Source organism: Mustela lutreola, chromosome 7, assembly GCF_030435805.1.
Source record: "Mustela lutreola isolate mMusLut2 chromosome 7, mMusLut2.pri, whole genome shotgun sequence".
In the NCBI taxonomy this organism is placed as follows: Eukaryota; Metazoa; Chordata; class Mammalia; order Carnivora; family Mustelidae; genus Mustela; species Mustela lutreola.
Genome location: NC_081296.1, coordinates 151,224,815 through 151,247,230, shown reverse-complemented (window position 1 = coordinate 151,247,230; position 22,416 = coordinate 151,224,815). Strand labels below are relative to the sequence as shown.

At 46.6% G+C, this 22,416-nt stretch overlaps 1 protein-coding gene across 8 annotated transcripts in view; it reads left to right on the top strand.

Moving 5' to 3' along the window:
* Positions 1–22,416, top strand: part of PPP1R13B (protein phosphatase 1 regulatory subunit 13B) — a 98,464-nt gene that overhangs the window by 49,927 nt on the left and 26,121 nt on the right. For all 8 annotated transcript variants that reach the window (XR_009355925.1, XM_059183239.1, XM_059183241.1 and 5 more), the window contains 2 exons: positions 665–784; positions 6,418–6,494. Coding sequence is in view for 7 of the 8 variants with exons in the window: in XM_059183239.1 (XP_059039222.1) it covers positions 665–784; positions 6,418–6,494 (197 nt within the window). In the remaining variant the exon portion in view is untranslated. The remainder of the gene's footprint in view (positions 1–664; positions 785–6,417; positions 6,495–22,416) is intronic.

The window sequence follows — 22,416 nt, the reverse complement described above, 5'->3', positions numbered from 1 at the left end:
AAGGTAACAACCCAGGTTTTTGGCTTCTGTTTGTACACGTGATGCAGTTCTAAGCAGCCTGGCATGAAACCTATGAAGTGGTGCCTCAGACATTTAGCAGCTGTTAGTGCCCTTCTCGAGTGACGGGTGTCGCTGCTCTGTGAGCGAGGGGGATTTTAGCTTTATTTTACTATTTGAAGTATATTAGTGCATTTGATTCTGTAGAATTTAATTTTTATTATCAACTGGGTAAGTTTTGGTCTCTGTGGGTGCTGGCCACACTCACAACACTGGTACCTGAGCTGCCAGCAGGTGCCCAGTCCGTCCTGCGTGGGTCTGACCGCCGCACACAACCCTTTAATGAATGGTGAGGCTGAGCCACTGTGTTAATGTGTTTCTTTGAAGAGTGGGAGGCACAGTGCCTCCTGATAAATAAATATTATAGAGGCCATTTTTCTGTTAATGTTGAAAAATCGCTTTTATATACACTTCCTGTGCTTACGTGTTACCTAAATTATTTCCCAGGAACTCATACTCCTGCTTTCACTTCATTAAAGTTAAAATGTAATGCTTACAATATCTTTGAGTTCTAATGTGTGTGTATACACTTATTTAAATCTGTATTTTTTACTTGTGGTTGGATACATTTTGTTTCTGGAATAAGTAAAACGTGTTTTTTTTCTAGAGCGTCCCATACCCTTTGATCACATGATGTATGAACATCTTCAGAAATGGGGGCCGCGCAGGGAAGAAGTGAAGTTTTTCCTTCGGCACGAGGATTCCCCCACCGAGAGCATTGAGCAAGGTAGAGAAGTGCTTTCCCCATTTGTTAACTCCTTCCGTAGTTTGTTTAAATAAAATAGGAATAAATGTTAAAATAAATTACATCTTTGTTTTCCCTTCACTCACAAGTGGCAGGAGGGAGAGTTGGCGTCCCGCGTCCGCAGCTGCTCCACACTGGCCGCCCCGGCCTCGCTTCATTCCCAGGGCTGCAGGCCGGTCAGGCAATAGACTCAGATACGTGAAGAGGCCTCCTGTTTAAAGACATTGTTTTATTGCTTTTAACAAATATTGGATAGATCAAATATCAAGATTTTAAGAATAAATAAAACCATGTAAGGATTAGAAAAATTCCAAGAAATGTTTTTTTTTTTAATTCTTGGAGTGAACAAGACCTTTCTTTCTTTTTTTTTTTTTTTTAAAGATTTTATTTATTTATTTGAGAGAGAGACAGTGAGAGAGAGCATGAGAGGCAAGAAGGTCAGAGAGAGAAGCAGACTCCCCATGGAGTTGGGAGCCTGATGCGGGACTCGATCCCGGGACTCCGTGACCGTGACCTGAGCTGAAGGCAGTTGCTTAACCAACTGAGCCACCCAGGTGCCCCTGAACAAGACCTTTCTAAGTATAACACTAAGCTATAGAAGACTAGAAAACCAAATTATTGAGAAAAGAAGAACCCCCCCAAAAGAAAACCTGTGTGGCAATAACTACCCTAAGCAAAGTCAAAAGACAAAGTATAACCTGGGAAACAGCATTTATAGCTCGTATGCAGGGCTAACTACATTTATATATGAGTTCCTAAAAATTGATAAGGAAAATCAGTTTTTTTTTTAAAGTTCACAGAAAAGCAAATACACTCCGGCTCTAGGTTATGTGAAAGGATGTTCAGCCTTACTCCTAGTGAAAGAAATGTAGGGAAAACAGTGAATCTGTTTCTCCCGTTGCGCTGGTGAGCACGAGCGCATTGACGAATGCGGTGCTGGCGGGGGGACCGGGGGGTGGGGGTCCGTGACCCTGCCGTCGCGCCAGGTGGCAGCTGCTGCGGAGAGGCAAGTTAGCAACCTTTGTTAAACTCCCAAGGGAACCAAACCTTTAGCCTCGCAGTCTCACTTCTGAGAACTTACCCTAAAGCTACGCCTGCATACATACAAAACAAGGCCGACGTACCGTTGCTTGAGGGGCACGGCCGCTCTCGGAGCACGGCCAGGAGCGGTGGCCTGATGGCCGCCATGGGCGTCGTGGGCATCAGGTTAAAGAGGAGGCGGTGCGTGCGTGCGGTCGGCTGCCGCTCTGCCCGAAGTAAGGAAGGGGCTCTGCCCTGACCCGCACCATCTCCTGAACAGCTAAGTCAGTAGGTGAGCACAGTGCAAACCCTCGTGCCCGTTGCCGCCTTCTGTGTGACGGAGACAGAAGCCTAATTCTCTGCGCCTGTATTGGCTCGTACCTGGGTAAAATGTCTTTGGAAGCGTAAGAAACTGGTCGCATGGCTAGCTGCAGGGGAAGGCTGCAGAGGAGGGAGGACTAATAGTTAATTGTACGCTCGTGTGCTCCTTTGGAATTTTAAACCATGGCAATATGCTACCTATTTTTGAATTAGAATTTAAACAAAATAAGAGAATCTTTTTGTAAAAGCCTATATATACATTGTACATTACGAGACCTTTAACTTGTTATTTAACTGTGATTGTAGCTTACTTCTAGTATTTAAAAAAATAAACAGGGACATCCTTTTGTAAAAGGGTTCCTTTATTGCAAATTATCCCCTTTTATTTATATTTTATCATAAAGGACATTTTGCCCCTAGGATGAGCTACTAGCTATTTTAAAACCATCTTTCCAGGGGCGCCTGGGTGGCTCAGTGGGTTAGGGCCTCTGCCTTCGGCTCGGGTCATGATCCCAGGGTCCTGGGATCCAGCCCTGCATCAGGTTCTCTGCTCAGTGGGGAGCCTACATCCTTCTCTCTCTCTGCCTGTCTCTCTGCCTACTTGGGATCTCTGTCTGTCAAATAAATAAATAAAATCTTAAAAAAATAAATAAATAAAATAACAACAACAACAAAAAAAAAACCCATCTTTCCATAGTGGTAAGTATTGTTCTGGTGCTGTTTTTGACAGCGTCTCACGACTTCTGGCTCTGCCTCCATCCGTCCGCGGTCTTCTGGAGTCAGGAGGCCAGGCTCCAGGTCCAGCTCTTCATCTCCCTGTACCTGAGACAGGAGTCCAGCTCCTCAGGACAAAAGCCTCCTGGGGAGGAGGGCGAGATGAGCTGACAGCTGCGTGCTATTCTAGCGCCAAGAATGTATTTTAGCTCTGTGCCTGAGCTCTCCAAATACTTTACCCCTCCTGTACCTAGCTGTTGGTTTTTTGTTTTTTTTTTAAGATTTATGTATTTATTTGACAGAGAGAGACAGCACGAGCATGGGGAATGGCAGGCAAAGGGAGAAGCAGGCTTCCCACCGAGCAGGGAGCCCCATGCGGGGCTCAATCCCAGGACCCTGGGATCATGACCGAAGCTGAAGGCGGACGGTTAACTGACTGAGCCAGCCAGGTGCCCCGTACTTAGCTATACTTGAATTAAATGTTTTGTATTTTACCTTTACTGATATAATATGTATGCATAACTGTTAATGTCCTGGGTGGTGGGCTGAGAGGAAGATCTTATTCTCACTTTATAATGTTTGAAAGCGTTAGGGATACTTAAAGAGAACTGTTCAGAGCCCTAAGGAAGGTGACAGTGCTGACCTTCCAGTTCGGCGCGGCCTCCCCGCGCAGTGCTGCTCTGCCTTGCGGAGCTGACACAGCAGGCCCGGCAGATCCTGCGAGGAGGGGCTGCTGGGCTGCACGATGCCTAGAGGACCACTGTCAGCACAGAGCTGTGGGTTTGCAAAAGGCAGACTGGGGACCTTGAGGGGTCGAGCAGGATGTGGAGGGAGCGTGCAGGATACCAGGCTGAAGGAAGCTCCCAGGAAGGAGACTGTTAGGGACAGTCCGTGAGGACCGAAGAACCAGATTCATCACAGCTTGCACTGATTTGTAGAACCTTCCAGTAAAGCCCCTGCCTCCCTGCTTGACCCTCCTCAGCCTGGCTTAGATGGCATCTGTAATAGGACCCTACCATCTCGTTGACCTCCTCGTCCCTTCTTTTCCCTTCAGTCACGTCCCTTCTCGCACCTTCATGTTCTGTGGGCCCCGACTCACAAGAGACCCCACAGTGCTCTCCCCTCTGCCGGCTTTCCTCTGCCTGTGCTTACGCACACTGCGCCTGTCTCTCAGAGCCCGAGGAGTAAGATGGTGGGTCCTTCGGGGGGTGCCTGGGTGGCTCAGTCAGTTGGGTGTCAGGCTCTTGTATTCCAGTCAGGTCATGATCCCCTGGGTCATGGGCTCGAGCCCCACGTCAGGCTCCACTCTCCGTGGAGAGTCTGCTTTAACGATTCTCTCCCTCTGCCTCTCCCTACTGCCCCCACCACCCCACCATCTCAAGTAAGTAAATCTTTTTTTTTTTTAAGGGTGCTTTGTTCCCTCTTTTGTTCACTGAGCTTCTCCGGTTTACAGCCAGAGTTGAGGATCCAAGAACATGATTCCTCTGTGCTTCCCACAGAGCCCAGTGGAAGGCAGTTGTCACTGACTGATAGCATTTGAAGGGGATGACATTGGAGGTTTATTGTGTAGAACTGTAGGACCCGTCCTGAGAAGGGAAGGAGCCCCCCACCAGAGTGAGGAGGATTCTGTATTTGGAAGCTAGAGGAGAGCATAGAGGACACTCACTTCAGCCACCGTCTGCACTTCGGGGAGCAAGCTTGGCGTGTAAAGTGCCTCGGTGAGGGCCATGGCCAGAGCATAAAGCGGGACCCGGGAGCCGGCGTGCTAGAGGCAGAGGCGAGGCTGACTTCTTGGTGTGCGTCACGGGCAAGTGACTTCCTAGTCCTCCGCCCCGTGTCCTCCTCTGCGCGCTGCATGGGGTCATGACTGCAGCTGGTGAGGTGTTCTCGTGAAGGGTTCAGTGGGGCTGGTGCCCCAGAAGCTCTCGTCCTACCTGTCACCCCTTACTGTTCGCTGTCTGCTGACTCCAAACAGTAAGGCCATCCTTACTATGGAGATGGAGTAGCACTTGGTAAAACTCTGATGTTGGATGTTTCGTAGTACTCTAACTTCTTGGTAGCTTGTTGTTGGGAAGGGGAAGACATTCTAGAATATTAAATTAACCTGAATACCTTATTCCTTAAAAATATCAAGAATAGGGCGCCTGGGTGGCTCAGTGGTTAAGCCTCTGCGTTTGGCTCAGGTCGTGATCTCAGGGTCCTGGGATCGAGTCCTGCATCGGGCTCTCTGCTCAGCAGGGAGCCTGCTTCTGCCTCTCTCTCTCTCTGCCTGCCTCTCTGCCTACTTGTGATTTCTCTCTGTCAAATAAATAAATAAAATCTTTAAAAAAAATATCAAGAATAACTAAGAATTTAATTTACCTTGTGAACTGACAGATGCCATACTCCAAGGGAAACCTGTGGCTGTGTGTGTGTGTGTGTGTGTGTGTGTGTGTGTGTGTGAGAGAGAGAGAGAGAGAGAGAGAATATAAATCCTGCTACCAGGAAACTGGACTCTGTGAAGAGGCTGTTGTGGCTGTAGGACTGTGCTCGGCCACATGACATGCCCCTCATATCTGTTTAACACCTTTTGAATTTTCTCTCCCTTTTTTCCGATGTACCATGTATTTGTTTATGCACTGCACATCTTTGCTGTGTACATCAAAAGAGTAAGATATTTTCTGTTCCCTAAGGACCAGTCTTTGCCCCTTGGGGACAATATCACTGGCTTTGAGAATGTGTGCTTTAAGGTGAAGCAAGCCATACTTCCATTATGGCATTTTTCTTCAGATGTTTCAGAGTAATAGGAAAGAGGAAAAAAGTGTTTCCCTGTGTTTTATTTTGTCTTTTTAACATGAAGTTCATGTGCCTTTGAAGTCAGGGATTTCAGGTAGTAAGGCGGGCTATGAGGTGTGATAATTCTCCAATGACATTAGGTAATGGCTGTAGAGATGAGTGGGCTGGGGTGGGCGCTGCACACATCAGAGGCTTCGGCTGCTGTGACTTCAGAGTCACCAGGTGCACATGAAGTGTGCTGCATACTTCATTTTGTTTAAAAACTACGACAGGGCATATAGCTTCTACAGTTTAAGTCTGAAGCCTTTTTGGGCAGTATTTTAATTTTTTTGGAGCAGGGGAGAATTCTTAAGACTGCCTGATTTGGGTTGATGCCCCGTGTCAGTTGTGAGCCTGCCAGTGAAGACCAGCTCTGCGCACCGATGTTTTTACTGCTGGATTTTAAGTTCTGTTTTAGTCCCTACTATAATAAAGTCTTTTAAAAATGTTTAATAAAAATTAGTTGTGGTAAAATACATGTGATATAAAACTTGCCATCTTGACCGTTTTTAAGTGTTAGAAATCTTTTGATATAGGTCAATTTCAAGATTCTGAAATAGAAGAAGAAATTCCATTTAAACAACTTTATAAAAATTAACTATAAAGCATTTTTTCAACTGTATCAAGGGTTGAGTTGTTAACCTGGTATATTGTGCTTGTGTCGCATAAATAATTAAGTAAGTGAAGAGATGGGAGGGTGTCCTCTTTCTAGCCTTTTAGTAAGTCTGGCCCTTTCATTTCTCCAGGCGGCCGTCAGACCCAAGAGCAGAGAACTCAGAGGAATGTAATAAATGTTCCTGCAGAGAAACGCACAGAAAATGGCGTAAGTACTAGCGAATCAAGGTGAAATTTTGGAATTGCTTTTTATAGGTACTAATGAGTCTGGGTTATAATTTATTTTTGAAGTCTTATTTTGGGGGTAGATTGGCATTTCTGTTGAGTATTTCACAAGTTTCTGTGAAGTTCCGCAGGCCACTGAGTGGTTCTGGCGGTCTGCGGTCTGGTCCACACCCTGGCCGGTCTCTGGTCCCCGGCCTGGCCCCGGCCTCGGCACCCTCCGCAGCCTGTGGCCTCAGCCTGTCCCGGCGCAGCAGCTGCTCACCTTGTGCTTGGTGCTCTTGCCCATGGTCCGGCCCCCAGAAGCCAGTGGTCTCCGTCTCTAGACTCAGAGATGAGCAGGCAGGCTCACCCCGTGTCTGGTGTGGATCTCCTCATCCTTCTGTCGGGTCTTGAAAGACAAAATGGCTGGGGGTGGAAATCTTCATAGTTGCCTCCAGCAGAGGGGACTCGCTCTGTCATCTGGTGTCGCTCCGGAGAACAGGCCTGATGTGGAGGGGAAGAGAGGAAGTGGGCTCAGCAGAGAAGCTCTTTTTAAGAAGTGTCGTGTGTGTGTGTGTGTGTGTGTGTGTGTGTGTGTGTCCGAGGAAAGGATGAGCAGGAATGAAGGAATGAGCGAGGAGCGAATGAGAGAAATTTTCAACATGGTCTTTTCTGGAAATTTTAGGAATAACTTTTCCAAATAATTTTTAGGCTAGAGAATTAGTTTCTTTTTTTTTCCTTATTTTCCTTTTAAAGATTTCATTTATTTGAGGGAGAGAGAGTGTGAGAGAGCATGAGAAGGGGAAAGGTCAGAAGGAGAAGCAGGCTCCTGGCCAAGCAGGGAGCCTGATGCAGGACTTGATGCCGTGTCTCCAGGATCATGACCTGAACCAAAGGCGGTCGCTTAACCAACTGAGCCACAGAGGCGCCCCGAGAACTAGTTTCTTTTTCCGGCTCTGCTGCTAAGCAGGTGTGTGACGTTGGGCAGGTTACTTCCCGGCACAGGGCTTGGCACAGTCCGAGGCTGGAGCGTGCAGGACCCGTAGTCAGTCTCCTCGCCAGCTCGACTTGAGCAAGTGACTTTGCCTCTCTGCTTCCCAACTTAGTATTATTGAACTGTGAGTTTAGTTCTTTTATTGGCTACTGTTAAGACTTTAAATGTTAACCTTCTATCTCTGTTTCTTTATACTATCAACTTCGAACCGGATCTCCAGGCCTCTCTCCTTGTAAGAGCCGGTGTCAGCACCCGTCCTGCATTTTCCACTTCCTCTTTCCCTCCTACCTTCCAGTTCTTTCAGCTGTGCTTTTATGTTGTCAAGTTTAATAATATCTGTACTGTTATCTGACTAAGTAAGCCTCCTGAAAACCATTTAGTAGGGTTTATAATTTTTAGACTTTGCAGATATTATTCACCGCATAGGCAAGTGACGCACTAAGTTATACTTTCTTCTCTTTGGCTCCAATGTCATAGTGCTTGTGCCACTCAGAACTATTTGTGATGTCCAGATTGTGAATTCTCCTGGGACAGCTTGGTGGCTCAGTCGGGCTCCCTGCTCAGCGGGGAGTCTGCTGCTCCCACTGCTTGTGCACTCTCTCTCTCTTTTTCTCTCTCTCTAAAAACTAAATAAATAAAATGTTAAAAAAAAGAAAAAAGATTAGGAATTCTCGTTCCTTAGCCTCCAATGTCTAAAGACTGTTCCACAAATCCCGTTCACCTGCCTGCCTTCTGACATGCTTGTTCACACCAAATGTAGGGGAGCCTCTGTGGGGTTCTGCCAGTTATATCTGCTTCAGAAAGTCTTAAGAAAAAAAAAGGCCCACACCCCACTGGCGGGACTTTTGATTCAGTGAGTCTGGGCAGGCCTCCAGAACTCCCCACATGCCCTTCTGTGTTGCCCTGCCAGGTTTGGGGACCTCCAGGTCACATGCACACACTGTCCTAAGCATTCAGAACTTACTTGTCCAACTGAATTTTGGAGATTCTTTGAGTTCTAAGATTGCCCATGACCCGAGGGGTATATTGTTACAGGACAGCGCCGTGTGCTGGGGGGGTGCGGGAAGGGGCTCAGGAGGAGAGGAGGCCCGTCATAAAGTGAGTTCTTTTTTAAGAAAGATATTTTATTTATTTATTGGATAGAAAATATGCAAGAGAGAGCATGAACGAGGAGGGGCAGAAAGAGAGAGAGAGGCAGACCGAGGGAGCCTGAGATCATGACTGAGCCAAAGGCAGATGCCACCTCAGCTGAACCGCCCAGGCACCCCTGTAAAGCGAGTTCTGATGTTTAAATGTGAGGCGTCTGCGATCTTTCCCTGATGAAGTTATTTCTTAACACGGAGGTAATGCTTATATCTCAAGATCAACAAAGCTGAAATCTGAAACCAAAGTTAAAAGTGTACCTATAGCATTTATGTGAGTTTTTAATTAGAGGAGGGCAGAGAGCTGTCAGGAGGTATAACTTTGCCCTGGAAGCATCACATCAAAGACGCTGCTATATTTTATGGTGCACACATCTGCCTGTTAAGCCCAGTAATATAGTATGTTCGTAAAGTTCTTAATGTCTACAAGGCACTTTTATGTGCATTTTTAAAGTTCATAAGATACTAAAAACATTTTTCAAGGGGCGCCTGGGTGGCTCAGTGGGTTGGGCCTCTACCTTCGGCTCAGGTCATGGTCTCAGGGTCCTGGGATCGAGCCCTGCATCGGGCTCCCTGCTCAGTGGGGAGCCTGCTTCCCCCTGTCTCTCTGCCTCCCTCTCTGCCTACTTGTGATCTCTGTCAAATAAATAAATAAAATATTAAAAAAAAAATCTTTCTCGGGACGCCTGGGTGGCTCAGTTGGTTAAGCAGCTGCCTTCGGCTCAGGTCATGATCCCAGCGTCCTGGGATCGAGTCCCACATCGGGCTCCTTGCTCCACAGGGAGCCTGCTTCTCCCTCTGACTCTTCCTTCCACTCTGTCTACCTGTGCTCGCTCTCACTCACTCTCTCTCTGACAAATAAATAAATAAAATCTTTAAAAAAAAATAAAAAAAAAATTAAAAAAAAAAAATCTTTCTCCCAACACTTTATATACCCTAGGTAAATGGCGCCGAACCTGGCTTGTGGGCCCCAGCAGCAAGGACTGGATCAAGCTGCAGCTGAGGGAGGAGGGCGGGTGTGGGTTGGAAAAGGAAAGGAAGCTGAGCTGGTGTGATTCATGCCCATTAGCAGCTGCTGGGGCAAGAAGTTCAGGAAGTCCTGCTCTACGAAAGTTGCAGGTCAACAAGTCAGGTTTTCTAAGAAGTAAATGCCCGGCCACTGGCCGGACTTTGCTGCAGTGAGCCTGGGCAGGCCTGCAGAACTCCCAAATGCCTGTGTTGCCTTGCCAGGTTTGGGGGCCTCCGGGTCACATGCACACACTGTCCTAAGCATTCAGAACGTACTTGTCCAGTAGAATTCTGGGAATCTGGCTTGACCGTATGCTACCGAAGAGCAAATGGATTTCTCTTAGAATATAGTTGCGGCACGGGTCCTCAGGAGCACCCCTAGTTTCAGCAGTTTTGTTTATTTGTTTGTTTGTTTGTTTGTTTTTAAGATTTTGTATATTTATTTGACAGAGATCACAAGTAGGCAGAGAGGCAGGCAGAGAGAGAGAAGGAAGCAGGCTCTCCGCTGAGCAGAGAGCCCAATGCAGGACTCACAGCTCTGCTGGACTGCAGTGACATGCTATAGGGTGAGCTCAGTGAAGCACAAAGGCGTGTGGGGTGAAGTCTGAGGACCCCAGGCATCAGCTTCCAAGAGGCCTTCCCCAGTGGAATCATACATACATGAATCATACAGTGGAATCATGCGTGCTGTCTGCCACAGCGGCTATGACAACAGGTGTGACATGCTGTTGGCCAGTGCAGCTCAGTGGAGCCCCAAGTGTACAAGTTCAGGTTCAGCAAGCTTCTCTCATCACTTCTGGGAATGGAGGGAACCCTCCCCAAATCCGAGTTCCCAGAGGACAGCCCAGGGCTTCCATTCAAACCAGTCTGTAAGGAGAGTGGTGTCAGGTCTGCCGTGGAAACGCTTCTGCAGGGCACCGTTTTCCTTAGGTGTCCTGGAAGTGCTTTTCCTGTTTTCTCGGCCAGCCACACTCAACTATGAGTCAATTCCTGCTTTATTCCTGCTTGCGCAGTGAACTGCCAAGGCCAGTTAATCTGGCCCCTCTGCTTTCTTCTAAGAGCTTTATAGTTGTAGCTCTCAATGTTTGGGGCTATGATCCATTGTGAGTTGATTTTTGGTTTTCGTATGAAGCAGGGATCCAGATTTATTCTCTTGCCTCTTAATATCTATTTATCCCTGCAGCATTTGGTGAAAAGACTATTCCCTGGGCGCCTGGGTGGCTCAGTGGGTTAAAGCCTCTGCGTTTGGCTCAGGTCATGATTCCAGGGTCCTGGGATCAAGCCCCACATCGGGCTCTCTGCTCAGCAGGGAGCCTGCTTCCCCCTCTCTCTGCCTGCCTCTCTGCCTACTTGTAATCTCTGTCTGTCAAATAAATAGATAAAATCTTCAAAAAAAAAAAAAGATTATTAAAAGAAAAGAAAAGACTATTCCTTCTCCATTGAATTGTCTTGGTACCTTTGTCAAAGCAACTGGCCATAACTGTGAGAGTTTATTTATTTATTTTTAAAAAGATTTTATTTATTTATTTGACAGAGAGAGATGACAAGCAGGCAGAGAGGCCGGTAGAAAGAGAGAGAGGAGGAAGCAGGCTCCCTGCTGAGCAGAGAGCCCGATGCGGGGCTCGATCCCAGGACCCTGAGATCACGACCTGAGCTGAAGGCAGCGGCTTAACCCACTGAGCCACTCAGGTGCCCCTGAGAGTTTATTTCTTGAAGCATTTGTTACTAATATGGGGACTTGGTCATGCTGTTTAACATACGGTGCCTGCCCTCAGCTGTGCCTCCTGTCTCCAGATCAGGTAAAGTTTCAAGTGTCTGGAGAATAAATATGTAGAATTCTGCTGCTTCTAGAATCAGAAGGTGTTGCCAGTTCTCAAGACAAATATTCTGTGATGTGCCAGGGCTCGTCCAGTCGTAGCTCTTCCAGCTTGCGGTGGTCACAGGCCCACTCGAGTGCCTTTCCCATTCGTTTTCTTTTTAGCTCTAAACATTTTTGTGGTCTCCTCTCCTGCTAGTTCATTTCTATGATTTTCTAGTATTCATTGTCAAAATGCCTTTACTGTAGTTTAGTGGTTTGGGGTTTAATGAAATTAGGATTTTTTAAAAAGATTTTATTTATTTATTTGACAGAAGTCACAAGTAGGCAGAGAGGCAGGCAGAAAGAGAGAGAGAGAGGGAGAAGCAGGCTCCCCACTGAGCAGGGAGGATCCCAGGGACCCTGGGATCATGACCTGAGCCTAAGGCAGAGGCTTTAACCCACTGAGCCATCCAGGTGCCCCTGAAATTAGGATTAAATAATCCTCCACTATAAGAAAGAAGGAGATGTGGATTTCTTTAACTTTCCCCTGTGGGATTTGTTGAATTTACCAATTCTGAGAATCAGCATTTATCAGCACGTCTGAAAAAATCTCTGCAATTATCTGTACAGGTATTTCTTTTTCTACATTCTTTTTATTTTTGCCTTCTGGAGTGCTTATTAGACATATGCTATATCTTTCATTTTATTCTCCTTGTCTCTTAATTTCTCTTTTATGTTTTTACTTTATCTCTTTGTACTCTGTTTTGCATGGTTTCTTATATATCTTTCAGTTAGTAAATCCTGTCATTAGCTCTGTTTATTTGGCTATTTAGTAAATATAATGTGCTTTTAAAATCTTATTTGTTATGAAAAGACAAGACACAGTCTGGGAGGAAATACTTGGAAATCCTGTATCCGACAAAGGACTTATACCCAGAATATACAAAGAAGTCTTAAAACTCAAGAAAATAAGCAGGCTGATTTTTTAAAGAAACAGGCAAAAGATTTGAATAGATGCTTCATTGGAGAGAAAGTGTGTATGCTAAGTAAGTACGTGGAAAGGTGTTCAGCATCATTAATCTTTAGGGAAATTTAAGTTAAAACCACCGTGAGATACCACTGTATACCTATTAGAATGTCTACATTTTTTTTAAAAGATTTTATTTATTTATTTGACAGAGACACAGTAAGAGAGGGAACACAAGCAGGGGGAGCGGGTGAGGGAGAAGCAGGCTTCCTGCCAAGCAGAGAGCCTGATTAGGGGCTCGATCCCGGGACCCCGGGATCATGACTTGAGCCGAAGGCAGACGCTTAACAACTGAGCCACCCTTCCTAACAAGTGTTGGTGAGGATGTGGAGAGCCCAGAATTCTCAAATACTGCTGTTGAGAATATAACATGGTACAATCTAGTAAAAAAAAACCAAAAAACTGGTAAACAGTGTAACAAATTTCTTTAAAACTTGAATATGAATCAGGGCACCTGAGTTGGTCTTGATTTCAGCTCAGGTCATGACTGAAGGTCCTGGGATGGAGCCCCGCGTCATTCTCCATGCTAGGCATGGAGCTGCTTAGGATTGGTGCTCTCCTCTCCCTCTGCCCCTCCCCCCGCTCTGCTCATTCTTTGACTAAAATAAATGAATGAATGAGTGAAAATTTTTTTAAACTTGAACATGAATCTATTATGCAATCCAGCAGTTCTATTCCAAAGTAATTACAGAAGCAAAAAGGAAGCAGCCAGCCATACAGACATGTACATGGGTGTTCAGAGCAGTTTGGTTTGTGGTAGCCAAAATCTGGAAACAACCTTAATGTCTAGTGACAGGTAAATGGATGAAAAGCATTATGTATCCATATAATGAAATATTACCGAGCAGTGACAAGGCGCGGGCCGCTGATACACACGGCAACATGGATGGCTCTCAGAATCATTATGCTGGAAGGTAGAAGCCAGACCATGGAGTACATACTGCTTGATTCCCTCTGTATAAAACTCTAGGACACGTAGGGTGCCTGAGTGGCTCAGTCGGTTAAGTGTCCGACTTGATTTTGGCTCAGGTCATGATCTCAGGGTCGTGACATCAAGCCCCTTACCAGACTGGAGCCTGCTTAAGATTGTCTCTCCCTCTCCCTCTGCCCTTATCACCCTCTTCCCTTAAAAAAGAAAAAAAAATCCTCTAGGAAATGTAAACTGACTAGTAGTAGCAGAAGGTAGACCAGCAGTTGCCTGTGTACCTGGGAACCAGGCACAAGGAGGTGATAGGGCCGGAGAGGCACAGACCTACAGGACACAAGCCAGCCGCAGCATTCTCTTGTGACCCAGAACTTCGGGTACCCCCCCGGAACTTCTTACCATTGTGGCAGCCCAGTGGCGCTTTCAAAAGTAGGTGTTTGTGTTTTATCTTGCCTCATAGATGTTACAATCAGGAGCATCGTTCCGTGTGTCTTGGGGGCTGTACTGTGGGAAACAGCAGTTCCCATGGTGTTTTGCTTTGTAGCTCTTATGGGGAATGTGGTGGTTTTCCCCTTAGTGTTGTCTGTGTCATCTGTTTCCTCCCGGTCTTTCCAGCCCTCATCGTTCTTGGCCACTTGCTTTGGGTATAAACGTGGGTCAAACCAAACTTTGACTTTATATGGGTGAATTTTATTTATTTTTTATTCAAACAGAAGAGAGGAAGTTTTTTTTTTTTTTTTTTAAGATTTTATTTGTCAGAGAGAGATCACAAGTAGGCAGAGAGGCAGGCAGAGAGAGAGAGCGAGAAGCAGGCTCCTTGCTGAGCAGAGAGCCCAATGTGGGCTCTGGGATCATGACCTGAGCTAAAGGCAGCCGTTTAACCCACTGAGCACCCAGGCACACCTGTGGGTGAATTTTAATCATAAGAGTAATTCACTTTATCAGATAAAATAGCGTATCATAGTATTATTACAGGGGTTGGGGAGTATTTTGGATACTAATTGACTCCTATTTGTGAGGCTTAATAATTGAAATTTTGCAGCTCCAGAATATAATGAAATGTTAGACTCAATTTTACTAAGTATTTTCTTGTGATACAAATAAGTCTCCATGTTTATAATCTATCTTGATATCATTATCAGGTGTTTTCTTTTGTTTGCTAAGTAAGCAAGTAAAAATGCTCTCCAAACCTGAACATTTCCAACTGTGGTGAGATATGCAAAAAGAGAAATGACTAAAGGATCTAGACTATTATGTGGGGATAAATAGATCTTATCCTAATTATTTTGTCAGAGTTTCACTTTTGACATGTTTGTCATTTTTGGAGTGACGTCATACTGAGAACCCAGTTGTACTTTAAAAAATCGGTTATACCAACAAATAAAAATTAAAAAATAAAACATTAGTTAAAGTTTTAAACAAATATCTTGTTAAATTACCAGAAAGGATCCTGGCTGATTGATCTAATTATTTTTTTACCATTTTAGTGTGAAATATACAGAGAATGTGTGAAATATGCACAGGTTAAAGAATTACTAAAAAAAAACCCACTCAGATAACTACTACCGAGGCTTAAAATTTCTTTCTTTATTCTTTTTAAAACAACTCTATCCAATTTATTTTGGTTTTAGACCAAAGACATACAGGCACATTGTTCGGTGGTGGCTACTTGAAGACTGATTCACATTCCACAGTGAAAGAAAGGGTGTTTTTAGAGATAGGTGGGTAAACAAATCACAGCACAGCCTGAGAAGTGCAGGAAAGGTAGAACAAGACACTGAAATAATCGGATTTGATCTGATTCACTTCCTGAGGTGGCTCTCAGGAGAGATTTCCGGGAGCTGGAGATCAGAGGCATCTGCTAGGACACGGGGAAGAGCGTGAAGCGCTGTGGGCAGCAGAGAGCGCAAAACACGTTGGTAACAGTGGAGGGTACATGTGGGGACGAGGAGGGCGCCTGGGCGGCCCAGTGGGTTGGGCCTCTGCCTCCCGCTGGGGTCATGATCTCAGGGTCCTGGGACTGAGCCCAGGGAGCCTGCTTCCTCCTCTCTCTCTGCCTGCCTCTCTGCCTGCTTGTGATCTCTCTCTGTCAAATAAATAAATAAAATCTTTAAAAAGAAAAACAAGATGTGGGGACGAGGAAGGTGGGGGTGATGCTGAGCCGGGACTAGAGCTGATCTGTACTGGTCAGGGGAGGGGCCGGATCCTCACTGCGCTGAGCCTGGCCTTACTCTTGCAGGGTTGTAAGCAAGGGAAAGGACCAGCTGTGTTTTAGAGAGAGCCTCTGGTGCTGGTGTGAGAGTTCCGTGTCCGGCATGGGGCTGGCAGTGAGACTGGGGACGGGGAGGCCTGTGCGGTCACTGTGGAATGTATACTTGACAGTAGACTCACAACTGGAGTCCCAGAGAGAGACTGACTTCCAAAGGAAATATCGGAAAAGAAGAATTTCAAGGTCATGGAGACACAAGCTCAAAAGGCATACGTCTGTAATACAATTTAGAAGAAAGGAGGTTTTAATTCATTCATTCTTGAAAAAAAAAATTATTAATTTGAGACAGAGCATGAGCAGGGAGAAGGATCACAAGGAGAGGGAGAGGCTGACTGGGTGGCTCAGTGGGTTAAAACTCTGCCTTTGGCTCAGGTCATGATCTCAGGGTCCTGGGATCAAGCCCCGCACCGGGCTCTCTGCTCAACGGGGAGCTTGCTTCACCCTCTATCTCTGCCTGCCTCTCTGCCTACTTGTGATCTCTCTCTCTGTGTGTCAAATAAATAAACAAAATCTTAAAAAAAAAAAAAAAAAAAAAGGGAGAGGGGGAAGCAGACTCCCCACTGAGCAGGGAGCCTGACACAGGGCTCAGTCCCAGGACCCCGGGATCATGACCTGAGCCGAAGGCAGATGCTTAACAACTGAGCCACCCAGGTGCCCCTAAAAACAGCATTTTCATCCAATTCAGACTAATCAGCAGATGGCATCTGGTAGAACATTTGCCCTTTGAAACACTAGACAGCTGGTAGTGGGGGCAGTCCTCCGTGTATGTGCTGGAGCCTGTTCTGAGAGCAGCGGGGGCCAGCGCATCCCGTGTGAGGGGACAGCATCCACTACGAGATGCAGACCCGGGCTGAGCTGCTGGCGCTGCTGCTCCTGCACCGCTGGGCTCGGGAGAGCCACTCAACCGGTTCCGGAGCTCAGCTCTCTCCTCTGGGGGGCTGCGGAGCTTCCCCCGGAGGCACTGTGTAAGCGGTCAGTAAAATAGCCACCAGCTTGGGTTAACGAGACGACGTGCGAGTGCACGTTGCGTGCGGTTGCATCTGTAGAATCTGGAACTCATTAGGAAGGAGTTCTCTCACGTCTCTGGAAGTGATGTCAGATCCTGAGGGTCAGAACAATTGCAGGAGAGATTATCTGTAGAGGATCAGGAAAAGCTTCGGGAAGCAGATGGCATTGCCACAGAGCCTGGAAGGATGGGTAGAGTTTAGGAAGTGGGGGAAAGGGCTTTGCAGCCAGAAGGAATAACGTGGGCAAAAAGAGGAAGGTGGGGGCGCCTGGGTGGCTCAGTGGGTTGGGCAGCTGCCTTCGGCTCAGGTCATGATCCCAGTGTCCTGGGATCGAGTCCCACATCAGGCTCCTTGCTTGGTGGGGAGCCTGCTTCTCCCTCTGCCTGCCGCTCTGTCTGCCTGTGCTCGCTCGCTCTCTCCCTCTCTAACAAATAAATAAATAAAATTAAAAAAAAAAAATAGGAAGGTGGGAAGTGTCAGCTCTGGAGTGGAGAGGAAAGCCGGCTATGAGAGCGATCAGGAGCGCTGAGCAACGGCTTATGTTTTCAGCCACGTAGGCTGAAGTCACCGGTGAGGCTTAGGTTCCTGGGGGAAATGTGGTCATTGATAACAGTAAGACGTTGAGGGAGGAAGCTGGGGTCGGAGGGAAGGGGGAGTTTGGTTTTAGACATGCTGGGGAGAAGTGCTGGTTTGGCCTACAAATCAAAATGTGAATCTGACCCGGGGAATGGCGGCTCTGGGGCTCCTTTGAGAGAGAGCAGGGCTGGAGGGCTGGAGCCCTCCAAGGGTGCCTCTGTGGCCTCCGCGTCAGCTAGTGCAGAAAGGGGCAAAGAGGACAGACCGTTGAGCGCCAGCACGGCGTCTCATCGCGACTTGAAAGCTTGGGGAATTTTCTTTGCCCAAGTAATAGTACAATGACATTCTTGTCTGTTATAGCCAGGGTGAAGTTACTTAGTTGAGTATTAAAGTCAGCACATCAGGATTAGGGCTAACATCTGAGGTGACCCAGTAGCCGGTCGGTGTTTAGTTGCTGACAAAATCCACTAGTCTTTCCTGTTGACTGACTGCCAAGGAATTTAGGTTAGTCCTTGAGGATGAAAGCAGCATTTATGGTTAAAACCTCTACTGATTGCATTGTTAGCTAGCTCTCTGAAACAGAGGCCCATAAACGTAAACATTCCCTGTCTCTGTAGGTGACAGTGCTGTTGGGAATAACAACTGAACTCCTGCAAGTAGCCAGTAACAGAATGAGAGATGGATAGAGTCTTCGTCAGACTTTACAGTAAATGGATGTGGCGGTTTTAAAAATATGTCTGCAGATTCTTTAAAATGCCTCTCTTGGGCGCCTGGGTGGCTCGGTGGGTTGAGCCGCTGCCTTCGGCTCAGGTCATGATCTCAGGGTCCTGGGATCGAGTCCCGCATCGGGCTCTCTGCTCAGCAGGGAGCCTGCTTCCTTCTCTCTCTCTCTCTGCCTGCCTCTCAGTGTACTTGTGATTTCTCTCTGTCAAATAAATAAATTAATTAATTAAAAAAAAAATGCCTCTCTTCGGGGTGCCTGGGTGGCTCAGTCAATAAGTGTCTGTCTTCGGCTCAGGTCTTGATTCCAGGGTCCTGGGATCGAGCCCCACATTGGGCTCTCTGCTCAAGCCCCGGGAGGCTGCTTCTCCCTCTCCCGTTCCCCCTGCTTGTGTTCACCTCTCTTGCTGTCTCTTTCTCTGTCAAATAAATAAACAAAATCTTTTTTTTTTTTTAAGATTTTATTTATTTATTTATTTGACAGAGAGAAATCACAAGTAGATGGAGAGGCAGACAGAGACAGAGGGAAGCAGGCTCCCCGCTGAGCAGAGAGCCCGATGCGGGACTCGATCCCAGGACCCTGAGATCATGACCTGAGCCGAAGGCAGCGGCTTAAACCACTGAGCCACCCAGGCGCCCCAATAAACAAAATCTTTTTAAAAATAAAATAAAATGCCTCTCTTCCAAAGATGGAGTCTAATTCCACTCTTCTCACAGACATAATGACTTGCTCCTAACAGAATTTGGAGGAAGTGATACTATGTAACTTCTAAGGCTAATTCATTAAAGATAGCTTCCCCCGGCGCTCTCTCTTAGACTGTTTGCTTTGGGGGACATCAGCCACCATGTTGTGGGTGCACTCAAGCAAGCAGCTCTGTGAAGAGGTCTGCTTGGTAGCCACGTGAGTGTGCCGTCTTGGAATCAGATTCTCCAGCTCATCAAGCCTTAAGCCCTAACATTCGGCTCAACCTCATGAGAAATCTTTTTTTTTTTTTCTTTTTTTTCAAGATTTCATTTATTTATTTGACAGAGAGATACACAGTGAGAGAGGGAGCACAAGCAAGGGGAGCGGAAGAGGGAGAAGCAGGCTTCCTATTGAGCAGGCAGCCTGATGCGGGGCTCGAGCCTCAGACCCTGGGATCATGACCTGAGCCAAAGGCAGACGCTTAATGACTGAGCCACCCAGGCGCCCTGAGGGAGAGAATCTTAAGCAGGCTCTATGCCCAGCACAGAGCCTGATGCAGGGCTTGATCTCACAACCCAGAGATCATGACTCGAGCAGACATCAAGAGTCGGATACTTAACCAAATGAGCCATCCAGGTGCCCCAGGATCATGAGACATCTTAAGCCAGAACTGCCCAGCCAAGCTGCTTCTTGATCCTTTATCCACAGAAACTGTGAGCCATAATGAATATTTGTTGTGTTTTAAGCCCCTGAATTTAGATGTGATCTATTAGCAGCAACAGAGAACTAATACATAGCCTTGGAATGAATAACGTGGGCTCTTGATTCCCAAATTGTTTTCACAAGTGTACAGTGTATGAGTTGAATAATGAAGACTTTCTTACATAAATAGTAAGCAACACATAGATACATTTGAAAACTAAAGTGTCATGTAGTGGAGTGTGTTGTACTGGCCAAAGGAGGTGAAGAAGGCTTCGAGGCATAGGTGGCGGCGGTGGGGAACGGGAAGGCGTCCCTCTGTGGAATGGCTTCGAGATGTAAATTCTTCCTTTCACATCATTTTCTTCACCAGTTTTTCAACTTTGGGGGAGATTGCACTCAAACTGAGCTTAAAAATAAAGTTACAGGGGGGGCGCCTGGGTGGCTCAGTGGGTTAAGCCGCTGCCTTCGGCTCAGGTCATGATCCCAGGGTCCTGGGATCGAGCCCCGCATCCGGCTCTCTGCTCAGCAGGGAGCCTGCTTCCTCTCTCTCTTTCTCTGCCTGCCTCTCTGCCTGCTGTCATCTCTCTCTGTTAAATTAAATAAATAAATAAAATAAAGTTACGGGAAGCGGGGAGGGAGGGAGCCAGGAGTTCCCTGCTACGTGGGAAGACCAAAGACTAGACTGTAGGAAAAGCAAACAGAAGCCGTGTTTCGAAGACCTGTCTTACAGGCGTTTTGTCAGTGTGTAAGACGTGCGTCTGGAATAGCTAGCAGCTTGGGTCTTGAAAGATCTCTGAACCGTGTGCAGCTGCTGGGGCGAGTGGGTCAGGAGACAGGTGGAAGGGAAAACCCAGTCACAGTATTTTCTCTAGCGACAAGCGAGACGTGGCGGTCCGGGGCGAGTGAAGCACACCAGGCGGGTGATGCCAGTCAGAAGACGGCGTGGCGCTGATCAGCATCTGCCCAGCCTCGGGGATGCGGCGCGCCAGAATGTGAGGAAGGGCTCCCGGGTCTGTGTGCGAGGGAGAGGAGACGACGCTGAATACACAGGTAGAAATGACGTTACCACAGCTGGTAACGTCGTGTTTCTGAGTGACCAGACCAGAGAAGGCATAGAGTGGACGAGTCTCCTTTAGCCATTGCTTGGTACAGTCTCATTTCCAAATCCTGTATGGTCTTTCTAGTTCCTAAGGACAAGAAGTAAAATATTATTTTATATTAAATTAAGTGTTGCAGTACGGGAAAGCATCATTAGGGTAGCACAAGCCAAATGAGAGAGCACTTCAAACCGACAGAGTTAACCCAGGAGCGCAGCGGACCAGAGGGCAGAGGAGACGGCCACCCTTTGTCCCCTGGAACGTGCTCACAGCACAGCACTGGGGCTCGTCTGGGCAAGGCACATCCTCTGCTCTGACAAGCGGCTGGGTTGAGTAAATTGGCTGTTTGCCTGAAACTGTAATGTCAAAATATCTCTTTAGAGGGCATTTAGTGTGGTTTTTTGTTTGCTTTGTTTTTGCGTTTAGTGTGTTTTTGAATGAAAATCATTTATACCAGAAAAATAAAAGTCTGGCAAAAGCATAATTTTTCAGGAACTGCTGTGTGAAGAGTCATTAACAGAAGGGACACTGTGCCAGGTGATTGAGTCCTTTTGTTTCCATAAATAAAATTGCCGCCTCTGATAAGTTTTTTGCACGTGTTAGAAAAAGACACCAGGCACCTGTTGACAGGTTGCATTGCTGGTGTGTGGGAAGACACAGCGAGGTCTTCACGGTGTGACTGGCGTGGGGCGGGAGACGTGCATGTGTCGTGTAATTGTCCGCAGTGGTTTGTTTGTTTTTAATGCCTGGGTTATTGTATCACCAGTTTCAAAATTCTATTTATAACATTACCTGAAGAGACAAAAGAATACCTTTGATTAAAGGCATGTTACCTGTTGACTTGTGATCCAGAGATTTCAACCGTAGTTATCAAGTGAGGCATAGTCTTTCTGAATATCTTAGTTGTGACAGCCTGTTTTTCAGGCATATGGTAGCTTCGGGAGCCATGGCTTAGTACAAATGAGGTATTAGCCTGGGAAGGCAGCTATGCTCACCACTATACCACCAACGCGGTATTAGCCTGGGAAATAAGCCCCTTTTCCTTATCTACCTTTTTTTTTTTTTTTTAAGGTTTTGTTTATTCATGAGAGACAGAGAAGGGGACGGCAGAGGGAGAGACTGACACCCTCCAGAGCAGAGAGCCCGATCCGGACCTGAGCGGAGGCAGACAGTTAACCGTCTGAGCCACCCAGGCGCTTTCCTTATCTAGCTTCTGACTAGTCTTTTTTTTTTTTTTTTTTTAAGATTTTATTTATCTGTTTGACAGAGAGAGATCACAAGTAGGCAGAGAGGCAGGCAGAGAGAGGGGGAAGCAGGCTCCCTGCTGAGCAGAGAGCCCGATGCGGGCTCAATCCCAGGACCCTGGGATCATGACCTGAGCTGAAGGCAGAGGCTTTAACCCACTGAGCCAACCAGGTGCCCATAACTTCTGACTAGTCTTATTTATTGTTAGCTTATTTATTGAAAATCTGGTCACAGTATGTTTGGTGTTGATCACTTTTTTGGACATTAAATTATGGACATTTTTATGCTTTTTAAAATCACTTATCTAGGAGTGCCTGGGTGGCTCAGTGGGTTGGGCCTCCGCCTTTGGCTCAGGTCATGATCTCAGGGTCCTGGGATCGAACCCCGCATCGGGCTCTCTGCTCAGCGGGGAGCCTGCTTCCCCCCTCTCTCTGCCTGCCTCCGTGCCTACTTGTGATCTCTCTCTGTCAAATAAATGAATAAAATCTTTAAAAAAATAAATAAATAAAATAAAATAAAATCACTTATCTAGGGGTGCGTGGGTGGCTCAGTCAGTTAAGCATCAGGCTCCCTGCTCACCGGGGAGTTTGTTTTTCCCTCTGCCTCTCCCCCTGCTTGTGCCCTTTCTCTCTCTCAAATAAATGAATAAAATCTTTCTAAAAAATTAAAAAATAAAATTACTTATCTAAATGCCATTTATGGAACACTTTCTTTGCCAAGGGGTTTTTTTG